This window comes from Netta rufina, assembly GCF_964035555.1.
Source record: "Netta rufina genome assembly, chromosome: 2".
In the NCBI taxonomy this organism is placed as follows: domain Eukaryota; kingdom Metazoa; phylum Chordata; class Aves; order Anseriformes; family Anatidae; genus Netta; species Netta rufina.
In genome coordinates, this window is record NC_140124.1 from 67,416,924 (window position 1) to 67,431,936 (window position 15,013).

Consider the following 15,013-nt stretch of genomic DNA (forward strand, 5'->3'; position numbering starts at 1 on the left):
AATTGCTAAAACCAAATGACAGCTTTCAAGAGCAATGCAGAAAAATCATCTGTAATAACAATTGACCTAAAAGACACGTACTAACCTGGCTTTTAGGATGAAATCATCTGTAGGTACTACGCCAGCTAGAATCTGACTTTTGAGAAGTCCTCTTTTGTACTGTTGTACACTCATATGAAGTCTTATTCTAAAGAAAAAAATCCCATTCCAAAGAGAGACAGAAACACACTCAGATCAAGTATTTGTAACAAGTCTGGTTATTTTATTTTTCACGTGTGCAGTCAGCTAAAACAACAGCTAAACAGATGAAAACAGACAACCACAGAAGCTTTAGGTACAGTATCTTAACACTGAATAAGCAAATGACCACATTAAACACTTTTTTTTTTTTTTTATGCTGGTCATTTCCACACAAGACAGAATTACATACACAGGTCTAGTTCAGTGTAAAACCTGATGTTAAGCAGCAAGTTGCTCAAGAGTTGCAGCACGGTATATGGCATTTACTGCAAACAGCTACAGCAGCAGTGCTCAGTGGACGAACTGCATAGAATTAACCTTACGGGCAAACATTAGATGGACCACCACAATAACAACCTTAGTGGCTCCTTAACAGGTCTGAATTATGCAATTCAGCAACAATTGCCTATACTCTGGTATTTTAACAATAGGTTTTCTATATTCTTTCACCGCTCTGTACTATATTTGTTCCAGCTTTCCCGGCAGCAACTGTTTTCACTTAACTAATTATACAATGCAAGTAATCACTGCTTATTCAAAAGTTACACAGGCCCTGCAACAGAAGTGATATGAATACATTTAAAATAACCAACCCAAAGTACATTCAATAGAATGGCTGCAACAATAAGGCAATGAACAGTTTCGAAAATAGATCCTACTAAACAAAACAAGACCAACCACATAACATATTGTCTTCATAAGGTTTCAGACTTGAATAGGTCATTTCAAAGTTAAGTGCTTATCCACCAGTAACAGTTCAGAAGTACACTGGTAAAAATATTCAAAGACATGAGTATATTGGACTGCCAGCAATCACAACCCAGGTCTTAGCATGAGTATGCTTGCACACACACAGCTTCATTTTTACAGGTTTACATGAAGTGCCCTGCACAGAGATTTTACTACAGACTCTCAGGAAAAACTGTATATTGACTGAAGATACCAGTATTATAAAATTCTTCCTAACCTCGTAATATAAGCCTCTGACCTGCTACTAGTAAGATCACAACTGTTATACATTAAGCAAATAGTGTTATTGGCAGCTATGTCACAGCAACTTTAAAAAAAATAGCATCAGCTGTTTAAAAGAGACTGAAAATAATTTGGGGGAGAGAACCGTACACTTACAATATGCAAATAAGGGAACCGTTTGGCTAGAGCAGATGAACTACCCAGAGATTCTACACCTATTAGCTTTAAACTACCATCTAATTGCATATTTAATCTGTGTCAGCATTCAAGCCTGCATGGGTCTTCCTTCATTAACTTGCTCCGGAGTCTTGATTCTTGCACCTTTAGAACTACTCTGGATAGCTACAAATATCATTATAACTTTGCATTTCTTCACAGCTACCAGAAGCAGAGACTGAGTTAACTGTTCCTTATCTCAGATGGAGATATTACAAGCGTAAGCATTTTGCCATCTTCAGTGGATTTAGGTCTAGGCAAAAGTAAAGTGCAGTGGAGTGTCAATATTCTACATCAGGACCAAAAAAAAATATTTATTTGTAAGCCCATATTAGCAAAGCTCCAAGACAGAGATGCTAAACATTTTTCTTCAGAAAACCGCTCCAGGATTTGGCTAGTACTGCTGAGCTGAAAGTCTCATCATGTGAAAAAGACATACAGACACAAGAATATTGTGACATTAAGTTGTGCAATAAAATCAACTGAAAGCAGCAAGGAAAAGAACCTGATTGCTTTTGCTCAGTTTGAGCAAACGGAAATTTTACTAGCGAAGAAAATATTATTAGGAATTCCTGGTCAGCAGTCAGGATAGAGGAAGGAGACTTACTATATTTGTGCATGTGTTTCAACGATATGCGCACTGTCTAGTCATGCTTTGAAGTGCAGCCCTGTGATACAAAGCATGCTTATACATACATGCTAGTAACTAAAACAATGACTTTCAGGTTCCAAAGGAAGGTCCAGGCTGATCTTACATATCTTAATGCTCAAGCATCCAAGTCATTTATAAGGTGAATACTCTCAGTAACTTTTAAACAGTATTCACAGATGACAAATTAAAACAAAGGCACCAAAGAAGTGCTCTTTTCCCAGAAGTAGGTCTACTTAATGAAAAACCTAAACATTGCTGCTTTTAGCTGCATAAGTGAACCAAAACCACAAGTTTGGAAGTTACAGGTTTAAACTTCATTAACAGCTGCAAGTACAAGATCAATTTTGTAGTCCTGTTTAACAGTTTTTGTTGTTATTGTTTTTGTTTGTCTTAATACAATGAACAGTCATCCAAACAATACCGCGTATCTAGGTTCTGAGAGAAAACTGAGGCTGTTCATGAAATAGACTTTTGATTGCTCCCCCTGCCATGCACACGGAGGTGGAACGTGCATGGTCCTCTTTTTCCCAAAGGTCTCATGCATCAATCTTCAGATTGGCTAGATAAACAGAACTGGAGCTCTTAATTCAGAACTGCAGTGTCAGAATAGCTGCATAACTCATTCTCAAAAACCAGGAGCTCATTACTGGTAAAGATCAGCAAGTTTCCCACCAAACATGAGGTACCAAATTCATTAAATTCATTGCTGTAACACTATCAAAGTGTTAGAGTGATGTCTACCAAACTGGTCAGAATGCCTTCACTGGTTCCAGAGAAAAAGTTAGGTCTGGTACCAAATACCTGATGTAAGAGCGTTCAAGGTGAGCTAGAAAAGTACTTAGTATTCAAGAGCCAAAGATGACACTTCAGATTACTAAACCGTAGGTACATAACCTAGGCATCTTCCCCTCTCTAACATAAATTGGACTTGGAGTAAGAGGTTCAGGAAGAACATACAGAAATCTATCATGATTGTTCTACCTGTAACCATTCTTATGCCAAAAGCAAGAAAACAAATCTTATGACCAGATTCAGTTTCTGCCTTATTTTAAGGAAACAATTAAAACTTCCCATGTTCATCTAATGTTGGTTTTTCATAATTCATTTATACTTACATAGAGATAAGAAAATAACAAAGTTTCACTTTAGAATACTTTCTAAAGCAGGATATTCTTCCAACTGTTTTTCAAGTTCACATGCATTCTCAAGGTTGAAAAAAATATATATTCATATATAGCTAAAGAAATAAAACTCAATTTCACTACATGTAGTTGCAGTGCTGTAAAGAAAAAAAAATAATTTAGAAACCATTTCAACTCTGAAACATTTATTATGTTCAGACAAATGCAAAGGCTAAGCCTATGGTCCTGGACCTATTTTTCATCTGTGCACAGGGACAGGAGCTACAGCAGCTCAGCATTTTTCTGATGGAGAAAAATGCTCTCCACCCCTCGTTTCTTACAGTACTCTATGACTTGCTGCCGAAGCCCTCCCTGAACCTTTACTGAAGTAGCAAGTATTGACAGTTCCGAAGCAAAGGTCCACAAGTATTAATATTACCTCTTGGGTCAGTTTTTCAGTAAGGTCAAGCCATTGAACAACACAGTGCAGAGGTGCTTAACCATTAGCCAGAAGTTCAATGTAGTATTTTAAGTTGTTTCTTCTGCAGGTGCCCTTCGCTGTCGAGCAGATTTCTGTCTACTTCTCTGTGGTGAGGGTGGAGTCTCTTGTTCAGCTTCTGTCTCTGCAGGCTCGTTGTCCCCCTGCTGGGACCCTGTATCACCTATCAATTCTCTCAGGAATTTGAACTTAGACAAAAACAATTGCCAGACCACATACCAGCCTGCAGGAGACAAAGAAAAAAGGTACCACTTAGTTAATTCACACACATCGATCGATAGGCAGCTCTCAGGCAAAGCACAGCAGAAAAGGGAGAAAAAAAAATAATCAAGTGCCACCTTGATTACTCTTAACCCCAGCATCCCTCCCTCCCCCTGCACACCCACCCACCCCTTTTCACAGTCCTGTAGGCAACTATTCAGCTTGATCAGGTTTGCCCTCATCCAGAAGCAAATATTCTAAGCTCCAGGCAAGAACCTGAACATATTCTTAATTGCAGTGCCACAGCAAACAATAAGCAGGCAATTACACCTGTGCAAAGGCATGGACCTTAGCTGGCAGAAGAAAAGGAACTTCTGTGGTTACACCTAAAGCAAGGCCACAGAATTCAATACATAGGCACTGTAAAAAGGTAGCAGTGGGGTTCCTACGCTCCCTCAGCAAACACATCACACTCAGGACAAACCACCTTCTAAAAGCTGCATTACATTAGACACACTTGGAGATTTTTAAATTAATGCCATGTTTTACATTAAATACATAACTTCCTTATCATAATTCACTAAAAGGCAACATCCTCCAAATTCAGTGTTTTCTCACCACACCAAAGTCCCATTAAAGTAAAATTATCAGGTAAATTTGTATAACATTTAGTTCCACCCCAATGCAGAAATGTTCTTGGTCTCAAAACCACACAAGTGAGTTTTACAGCTGAGAGAGTCACATTTCTAGAATCTCTAAAAATATTTAAGATCCACCACCTCCTTGCTCTTAAGTCAGCATTTCCAGAACAGATAGACAACACTTACAAAAGCAGATGTATTTTTATCTAAACCTAACCCAGAACCTTCTTTATAAAATTCTCATTTATCTAAGCACTTTGATAAAGAAAGGCTGGAGCTGTACCAAGCTGAGAACTAGTTATCCCATTCCCTTTAGCTGGCCAGTCAAGTTTCATCATCTATAGCTTAGAAGTGTCGCTTAGCTGCGTATTTCACAGATAAGCAGGATAAAATTGGAGCTGTGAACCAAAGGCATATGCTATAATACAAGCTGCAATATCAAAACCATTTATCTCAGTCAGAGCTATAAATTAACAGTCCTTTTCTCAATCTGAAGGTTTTGCCATTCAAGCCTGTACTGCTGACACCTGCAAATATTAGCAGCCCTATTTTGCACAACTAGGGAAAGCTGTCCCCCCAGCAACAGAGCTGTCAGCAGAAATGGATTTCTGAGGCTGGGCAATGGGTATATAAAGCAAGGTGAAACACTAACAAGTGGCACTTGTGTAACCACAGCACCTTTATTTTTCTCCCTCTTTTGTCACTGGAGTCAGGACCAGGTGAAAGCCATCACTTAGGACAAAGCAAGACCCCACCCTTCCCCTCTGCCCTAGAATACTCTTCTCATCCTGTAGACTTTTAATTCCTAAAACTTCTCTGCTACCAGGGTCAGCTAGAGGAAGGCATGACAACCTTTTAAGATCCAACTTAATTCCCAAGGCCTACTCCAAGTATTTCCTCTTCCACTAACATCTGAAACTTTAAACGATTTGCATGACATCAGATTCAACTTATTCACAAATACTTTAAAACCCCTGTATCTAGAAAAGAAAAATGAAAATGGCTCGTTTATTGTGTTTTTGCATAGCTAGAGGTAAAAATTACCTCTACTTTTGAAAATTGTTCCCATTGAGTGGTATTTAAGGTCTTTGGGATCTACAATGTTTTGTCAACTTCGAAGACCATAAATCGATCCATTTTTCTCACAGCTCTAAAACTCATTAAAAAAAAGTAATCAAATCTCCAAAGGCACGCTCACTTCCAGTCTGCATGGGAAAGAAAAAGCGTTCCCAATGCATACAGGAAAGGTGAAAGTGAGACCTGAGCAGAATATTAGAAACTGTTATAAGTGTCTTCAACTCCACAGTTTGCTGAGAGATGAAATTTGTGAGACTGAACCGAGAAGTGCATGAAAAGCATGCAGAGTGTTGTATCACATTCACTTAAGGAGATTGGGGGGTGCATGAAGCTCTCAGCCACAACTTGCCTTTTTCAAAAGGTCCTCCCTAAAATGCCTTCAAGTGAATTCATGTCAGATACATACGCTACTTCCAGAGAACACCCCAAGGAAGAAAAAGCCAAAATATTCAGGGCCTCCCCCCAAATAAAGTTGTAGGACACTTGACAGAAGCACCGGGGTATATTTGATATAAACAAACAGGCCAGTAAGTGAGGTATTTAACTTTGGCTGGGTAAAGAGCTTCATATTCTTCCCTTATCAGTGCAAACTGGCCACTTACACAGAATTACAACCTGGACAAAAGCAAACACTGAAGGCCATTACAACCAACCTGACCAGCAGGACCAGGCAGATGCGAGCCGGGATGCAGTACACTGAAAACAGAATTACAAGAGGCTTACCCACTGATAGTGGGAGGGACAACCAGGCTCAAGAGTTGTAAAAATAAGTTCAGGTTCACCCTGTCTCTGCCACATCACCATCCATTGCTGCCTCCTGGTCTTCTTCTCTGATCTTCCTCCTGGTACAGTGCTCCCCTGCAGGCACGTCCCTCCCCACATGCATCCCTGCTGGCTCCACATGAAAGACTCCCCAGATCTGCCAAACTATACCACAGACTCCATGGTATAAGGTAATCAAGGTAGAAGGATTCCTTTCTTATACTTGTTCTCATCACAGTGCCAACTTGGATGGAAAGTTGTTTTTTTTACAGCATCCCCCAAACACACCCGCTCATCTGAATCCAGTTAAAGATGCCTCTTCAGCTGAGACTCCCTGTCGCCTCGCAGTTACCAAACACTCCAATAAAACTTCTCAGAAATAACCAGACTAGTAAAGAATTGAAGCAAGTTGCTCAGGGCAAAAGAGACTCTCTCCAGCAATAGTATTGAGTAAATACACCATTAAACAACAACAAAAACAAAACAAACAAAAAAAAAAGACAAAGCCTGGAGGCAGATTCAAAGTACCAAGTTGCATTGCCATCTCATTTGAACGTATCTTTTATCAATTTTTCAGCCTATTAAGAACACTGCAAAATTGTAACCCCACACTTTTTAAATGTCAACTACAGAGTGCATTTAGTGTATTTTTTTATTTCTTAAACTAGAATGGACAGAAAGGCCACTCTCCTATTATGCATCTCAGCTTTGCCACTATTCTGCTATAGAGCTGATGCCAGGCAGATAGCAGGCACCACCAGTTTGCATCTAAGAAGTTTCCAGTCTGTTCAGGCCACTGAAAGAAGTCCTACTGGTTCACCTCCACACACAAGATATTTGATTGGAATCAGTCTTGTCTTCTTTAGCCATTTGATTTGCCTTTTTGAGTCGTTCTCAGCTTAGTTGAATCTGTGACAGTAAAACAGCCCTGGCACAATACATCTTCAGCCAACTAGCAGGGATGACATGCCACACCAACACGTAATATTTTACCCTAACCGGTGAAAGAAGCTGCTCTCCAAGAAGTGAGCTAGGGCAAGTACATACACCACTGCAACACACAGCAGGGGCTCCAGCTCTCTGTAAAGCAGATACCCAAATCCAGAGAGCCTGGAAAGTCTGCTGCAACCATTATTCTGCATTTAGGCCAAGTAGCAGCTTCCAACCTCCACAGAATTGTAAGCTGGGAGCCACTTAAAACGCCACAGCTACGTGCCAGCCAGAGACATTTAAGCCACGCTTGGCATCGTGCCATCAGTATGTCACCCCTCCTACAAATCGTGAGGCAATGTGTTTGCAAAGACGGGACCGTGACTCAAGGCTCATTTACTGACTCAAAAGCATGTATCATCTTTGCAATAAAGCTGTCATGACAACTTTAATTTGACCAAGTTTCAATAAAGCTACCTTTTCTGTTACCTCCCATACTGACTCCTAGTTCTTTGTAAAGGGGAAAGAAGCAAAGCAATCTGATCCTATATTACTCACCCTCACTTGCTCATGGGCACAAGTCTCAGGTCCATAACTTTCATTCACCTTATGTTAGCGTGTAAATATAAAGAGGGGGAGGATTTTATTTACTGGAACATATTTTCCTCTTCCATTTGAATCACAAAGATAAGCATAAAAAGCCAAAAGAGGGATAATGTGGAATGCTGGTGTAAAATAACCTGAATTTTCTTATGCAAAACACACATTGGTCCAAGAAAGGAAGGAAGATGATGCGGTAACAGTGCAAGAGTTACTTGCTTGTATTCAAACACTGAAGTGCCCAACAGAGAAAATCTTAACAGCTACAGATGGGGGGGGTGGAGACACACAGCTCTAGAGGCTAAACTGAGATTTGGGAGAACAAGGTTCTACCACAGGCAAATCACTTTAATGCTGTGCCTTTTGAAGAGGTATGTAATACACTACCCCAGAGAACACCTTTGCTGTCTCCTGATGTCTGCTGTCAGTGACACGCTGCTTGGGTCTGTGCCGCTCCCTAAGCCTGCTCCTTATTTCGCACCACATCGCTTGCTGACTGATGCAAGGAAGCTTGCTCTTTTCCAGTCTTCCATTTTTAACAGTTGTAAATTTCAGTTTCAAATGAAAAAGTATTTTCTCTTTATTGCTAGCCTACTCAGGCATGGCTTTCCTCATCTTTTAAAGTATGTCACAAGATTATGTCATTTACGATAGTTACAAAACTGTTTAAACAAAGCATTATAGAAGAGTTATTCAGGCAGAATTTAAGGCTCAAATGTTTTCCCATTTGCAAATGAATTCAGACTTGTGAAGCAAACCACACACACTTGGTTCAGCAATCAAAGTTACATGACTTTTGTTATAAGTTTATGTCTCAAACCCCATCTCATCAGCCTCACCTGCTGAATGAGAATAACAAGCCTATCTGTTCCCCTGAAGGCACTTGTGCACCTTCATCGGACTATGTGCATTAGTACATTGGGAAAATAAAACAAAATAAAACAAATACACAGAGAATAGAACACCAGCCAAGTTGAACTCATGTATTGCTTACCTATGTTACATATGGAGTGGTAATTCGTGTCGAGAAAATGGTTGATAAAGAAGGGGGAGATTTGGGAGTGTGGCCATGGGGGTTGGAAAGCCCCCTGGTTGAGATAACATTAGACTCTTAAGGATGAGGCCATCAAGGATATAGAAGAGTTTAGAGGGAACAAAGAAGGGTGATTCAGGAGACTTCATGAATTCTCGGGTCTCTTCTTCTCCAGCCATTAAGGCGTGGAAGTTTCTGGGTATTTGCTGTTGCTGTTATATTCAAAGTTGTTTTGCCAATGAAAAGTTGTTTTGAAAAGAACTGCTGTGGGGAGAAGGGTATAAGAGGGGAGCCTGCCCTCAAGATTAAAAAGGAAGGCAATGCGATGTGATGAAGTTATGATCAATAAAGAAACAGGAAAAAAGAGTGAAGAGGAACAGGCTAGCGGAACAGAGACAAAGGCGGGAACAGACACACTGATTGCCTCATGAAGTTGGGCCAAACTCAGCAAACTGCTCAGAGAAGCTCGTACAGAAAGTTGCTGGAAATAGGCGCACTGGAACTGGAGAGAAGCTGGAGCTGAGAGAAGCGGAGCCTCGCACACAGCTGCCCCTCGCTGGTAAGCAGCTGCACATTATGGGGAATCATAGGTCCTTAGGAACAAAGACTGTCCTGATAACCTTACAGCTTATTCTCCTTATTAACTATCGAACGGTTTATGATCCTGAAATATGGGACCAAAGTGGGGTCACGGTGCGGGACTCTGCAACTAAAAACGACAAGGTTGCAGTGGGACTAACCTCGGCACCTGGCGAGCGATCTCTGAGGCCTTAAAGAGCCCTGTGGGACCACAGTCAGAAACGTGTGGTTTGCCAGACAGTGAGGGAGCTGCGGGCTCCTTTACTGATCTGACTGCTACGCCAGGGGCCCCTCTGCTGCCACAGCCATCGAAGGCCTTTGCTGTTTCGCCCCCTGTTGACCTGAACGTGCCTTTTGACCCAGGCCTCATTGGCCTTGAAAAGGAGATGGATATGCTTTACTTCGATCTGGGAAGAACGGGATACATAAGGCCTGAAGACCGAGTTGCTCGACAACTTAAAGCGAGACATATTGTTCAAAAGGAATGGAAAATGGAGACTTGTTTGTAATCAAGAAAATTAATGGAAAATTGAGAAACTTAAAGGATTGTTTGTTACCTTTTCTGATTTCTTTCTGATTTGTTACCTTTTCTGATATGTTTAGGTGTACTCGAGTTTATTAAGTCATGGAAGTTAAAGGATTGTTTGTTATCTTTCCTGATTGTACGTATGTATAAGCATACTCGAGTTTAGTACGTAAAGCCATGTTCTATATGTTTAGGATGTTCGATGTTTGCATGTGCGTGTTGGTAGAGCATAGACTCCCCGCGCACCCTGCACTGTTTACTTGCCTTTTATACCTTTTAGAAATATTTGTTTTATAAATATTAAAAAACTCAGGTGTTAGATTGAGTTGAGACCTCATTTATATCTCCTTCACTGTGCATAAATTCCTACCAGCAACAAGGAACACACAAAAGCAATGAGATCACGAGAGAAAACAGAGAAAGGAACTCTGGAAAGATGGCTATAAAGTGGAAGGAAGTTACCTTAGATCCACTTTTAGAAGAGCAATTGAAAACTAGACATGTTTGTAGTCTCTCAATGGTTTTTATGTCAGATGTGCTCAGTTTTACAAATAGATTTCACTAGCTGCAAGCCTTCAGTGCTTCCTAACAAGTCCAGATTAGGATTGGAAATGGCAATTGCAAGCATCCAGAAGTGTAGCGTAATGACCACACAGACACCAGGGTTTCTTTAGGGATCAATAACTTCAGTAACTTTTATTGAGGACAGGCTTCCTTCTTATACCATTAACTCTACAAGCGGTACTTTCCCACTAGCTACTCATTAGTTAACAACTTTGCCCCGTAACAGCAAACATTTAGCCACTTCCATGTCTTAACGGTTGGAGAACAGGCTGTTTGAGACAGCAAGGGTTTCGTGACTCACTTTTCTTTGTTCTTTCTAGCTTGTTTACATTCCTCACGGCTTCATCGTCAGGAATCCCATGTTATCACATCACCAACCATGGGGCTTGTCGACCCCCATGGAGATATTCCCACGGAAGCATTAAACAGAAAAAGAACTCGGGTCACTAACTCGGTGTATTTGTATAGACATAAATGCAAAATTCAGGTATAATCATTTGCTTTTCACATTGCTGACGAACTGGTCCTAATAACTTCTGACAGTTTGTGCATTGAATTTTATCTTTTCACTTCAGAAAAAAAAAATAACTGGAAGGAAATTTAACATTATAGGAGGCTTTCATAGCGCTTAGCCCATCACATCTGTGATGAGCAACATAAATTCAGGCAATCCTAGGACATCTCCTGGATATTTTAGTAGATTGTTCTCTGCAAGCATTCACACCATGAGTCCTTTTACAAGCCACTCAAAATGCAAGTAACAGCTCATCAGTCTTTTGACCCTGGCAGTCTTCTTCTGAGGCTGTTAAATACCTCTCATCAGATGGCTATAAAATATTCTTATCAGCTTAAGCTTACTCAAGCTTATAATATCCCGTCATCCTTGTCTCAAGTTTGTCCATTAACTTGTGTGCCTCACTGGCTAGCATTTACTTGTATCCTGGCGTACATACAGCACTCATCTCTTTGGGAGACTGACAGGCTCTCTATTTACAAATAGAGACCCCCTCAGTACAAAAGTTGATAAGATGCTGCCTACCACAGGCACAAATAATTTGATTGGAGGTAGTTTATACTCATTTCTCCTAATAGTGGTCTTGATACCACTTTTCCTGAAATAGTTTCTAGTCTTGGCACAAGAACTAGAAGTATCCTCGTACTAACTGATTAGTAAATGCTGTGTAGAACTGGGAAAATACCATTACCAATGCTATATAAATCATACCAAACTTTACCTAGCAGCCATTTCTGTCAGGGTAACAGTTACACCTGCACCCTATATAAACAGCAGCTTCCTGCATTTACTACCTTTAAAATCTAGGCACATTTTAGCAATCAATTTATAAGCTCTGATACTGTTAAAAACAAGATACAGAGGACAGATGAAGCACAGTGTTCATTAAATCTGAGTGTAGAATACAGAAGTCCAAACTGATAAGTATTTATAAGCCATTTAAAAATAAAGTTATTAACTACTTTTGCTATTTTTAAGCAAGGAAGTACTAAAGAGAAGTTACCAGGCAAAGTTAAAGAGATCCCTCAGCACTTCACACCATTTGTCATACAGAGACAAAAGCAGAAACACCTAGAGAAAATGTTTCTGATTTTGAACAGTATGGTGTAAAGTTATTCTTAGCCTTCAGCATTAATGATCTCTCACGTGTACTCTGACAGCATGGAAAGCCTAGTAAATACACTGCACCTCCAAAAGACAGAAGATGGCCAGACAATATCCACTGAAGACAAGAAACCCATCTCAGAACAGATACTCACTTGTGTCACTATTCAGTCTGTGACAATGGACAAGAAGGGATACAGGAGAAAAGAGCAAACGAGCAGGGAAAGCTTACAAGGTGCCTCACCTACCCCCAATAATCTGTATTTCAGATGTTCCCTTACCTTTTAACATTAGTACTAGGGCTTAAATACATTGATGGACCATTTAAAGTTCATAGAAGAAAGATAAGTTTTAGAATCCAAAATATTCTTCCATGAGCTTACCATTTTCCCCTTTCTTTGTGTAAAAGAATACTTTCTCCTTTTTTTTTTTTTTTTTTTTTTTTAAGCCTGATCATTTCCCTTTATATACTCCAATTCCTCTGTAACAAGGAAATGGAACAACCATTCCCTGTTCACCTTTTTCACTCTACTCAGTTTTATAAAATATCACCTTCCACCATTCAACCGTTTTCCAGGCTAGACAGCTCTAACCTAGTTAGAATCTCTTTATGCAGAAATCACTTCATAGCTCTCACCGTTCTATGCTTTTAAAAAAAAAATAATCTGGGAGATCTTTTTCTCTATAAATAAGGTAACGGAAATACACTGAGATACAGGCACGTGATAGATCCTTGTAGCAATATAGTGGCATTTTCTATTTTATATTAAATGTCTTAACATTTGATTTGCCTATGTCGTTTCTACAATGAATTAAATGTATTTTAGAAAATTTGAGTGCCTTGATTTAATCCTCTGTTCAGGATAGTAACAGTTCAGTTTGAACCCCTTAAGCTTCTCCACATGATTTACGTATGCATATACCTCTCAGTTCTTAGGGGTGTAATTCCATAGATGTTAATACTGGATTCCACCTGCCATTTCACTGTCGAGCCCCTTGATATTACTACCTCTTTTCGCAATGCAGTTTTGAGCACAACTTTTTGAAGAAGTATTAGATGCCAGCTGAGCCTTCAGGTCACCCCCCTTGGTTTTCAAAAAAATAAACCCCTCGAGCAGCGAACGCCGGGTGGATTCACATCCCACAGGTCTGCACCACAGCTGGGCTCGGTGGTGCTTACCTCGCATGTCGGGGCCGGCTTTTTGACCCCCTAGCCCGACACCCCGGCGCCCACACTCAGCACAGGTCCGGGAGGGGTCTTCCTCCCCCCGCCCCACACCGCAGGGCAAGGCGCCCCGCGGCCACTCACCGCACAGCATGAAGAGCAGCACGCAGGCCAGGGTGGCCACGATCACCAGCAGGGTCAGCCCGATGCTCTGCCACATGCTGCCCGCTCGCCCCCCGCGCGGAGGGCAGCTCCCAGGGCTGGCGGAGCCGGGGGGGGCCCCAAGCGAGCTGGCGGCGGCAGCGTCGCCCCCCGCCGCTCCGCGGAGCAGAGGCGGGGCGGGCCCTGAGGGGCGCGCGGGGCTCACCGGGAGTCCGAGTTCGGCTCCCGCAGGAACGCGCAGGCCTCTGCGCGGCGCGGACTACAAGTCCCAGCGCGCCCCGCGTCGCGTCGCGCCGCGCCGCCTGTCCCCGCCGCGGGATGGTGTCGCTGCGCCAGCGCCTGTAATGGCCGCCCGAGGAGGGTCCGCCGCCTCAGCAGCTCTGAGGAGACAGTTCTTCCTCTGCGCTGAGGGAGCCCGTCGTTTTTCTTCACTTTGTCATCGCTGTGCTGGCTTCCCGCTGTTTGATGTGCGCGTTACAGCGGTGGTGCAAATTCCACGGGACCTGTGGTGACACGGTGGTGATAACGCTGCAGCTGCCCTGCCCTCGCAAGGGAAATCCGAGGAAATCGTAACTGCCAGGAACCATGAGATAAAGGCTACGCTCCTCACCGATACAGCCCCACTGATGCAGACTTTAGCACTTTCACCTTTAGCACTGGAAAAGAAAAGGTTGTGACTTTTCCCTTGTAGCATGGGAGACACCGGCTGATGTTCCTAAAACTACTGAAAACGTGTGCTTAAATCCACAAGAGCAGAGCTGTGACTGCCCATGAAGATGCCACCATTGCAGGGAGATGTCGAAGGCTAATCCACTTATCCTTTGTGTTTCTTACATGGTTGATTTTAAAATCTCCCCTTCTAAGTGAAGCTAAAGTTCTTTCTTTTCCTGCTCGTTGAGTATGTCATGTGCCTCCTCCTTTCAGGAAACCTGTAACCTAAAATTACCTGCACTTGCAATCTTCCATTCACATTCTGAAATTTGCTGTCACTTCACCAAATCAGACCAGAGTTCCATCTTCTTGTTTTAGACTATTCTCCTATCATTCCAAGCCCTGTTTAATACTCTGCCTAACTCACTCATCATGTCTTGCAAGTTTAATTCCACTTTAAGCATCTTCTCTGATATTTCTCAATAACTTTGTACTTTGTTAATGCCTCCACATCTTTAAATGTCACTCTAATACTAACCTAAGCAGTTGTTACACGCATACTTATGCAAGGTTTCTTCTGTATTGCAAACAAACAGCAGAGCAATAACAGATACTGTATTAGCTTTTGAGAAATAAGTAAGTTCCCTCCTAGCTACAGTGCTGTGTTTCTCTATTTTTTTTTTAGTTTTCACAGAGAGTACGTTCTCTGGGTATGGAACTGCCACGTTCCTGTAAAGTAGCTGTCATATTTGGGGTCTATTAAAAAATTTCATGTACATTATCCTACAGTTCCAAACCGGTTTA

The 15,013-nt window shown here is 41.5% G+C and overlaps 1 protein-coding gene across 1 annotated transcript; it reads right to left on the minus strand.

Annotated features, from left to right (window-relative positions):
* Positions 1–234: 234 nt before the first annotated feature.
* On the minus strand, positions 235–13,728 carry SMIM13 (small integral membrane protein 13). Its single transcript, XM_084281520.1, has 2 exons — positions 13,541–13,728; positions 235–3,923 (listed from the first exon to the last, which is right to left on the minus strand). The coding sequence occupies exons 1-2, from the start codon at positions 13,614–13,616 to the stop codon at positions 3,730–3,732; spliced, it is 270 nt and encodes an 89-aa protein (XP_084137646.1). The 5' UTR covers positions 13,617–13,728; the 3' UTR covers positions 235–3,729.
* Between the last annotated feature and the right edge of the window lie 1,285 nt (positions 13,729–15,013).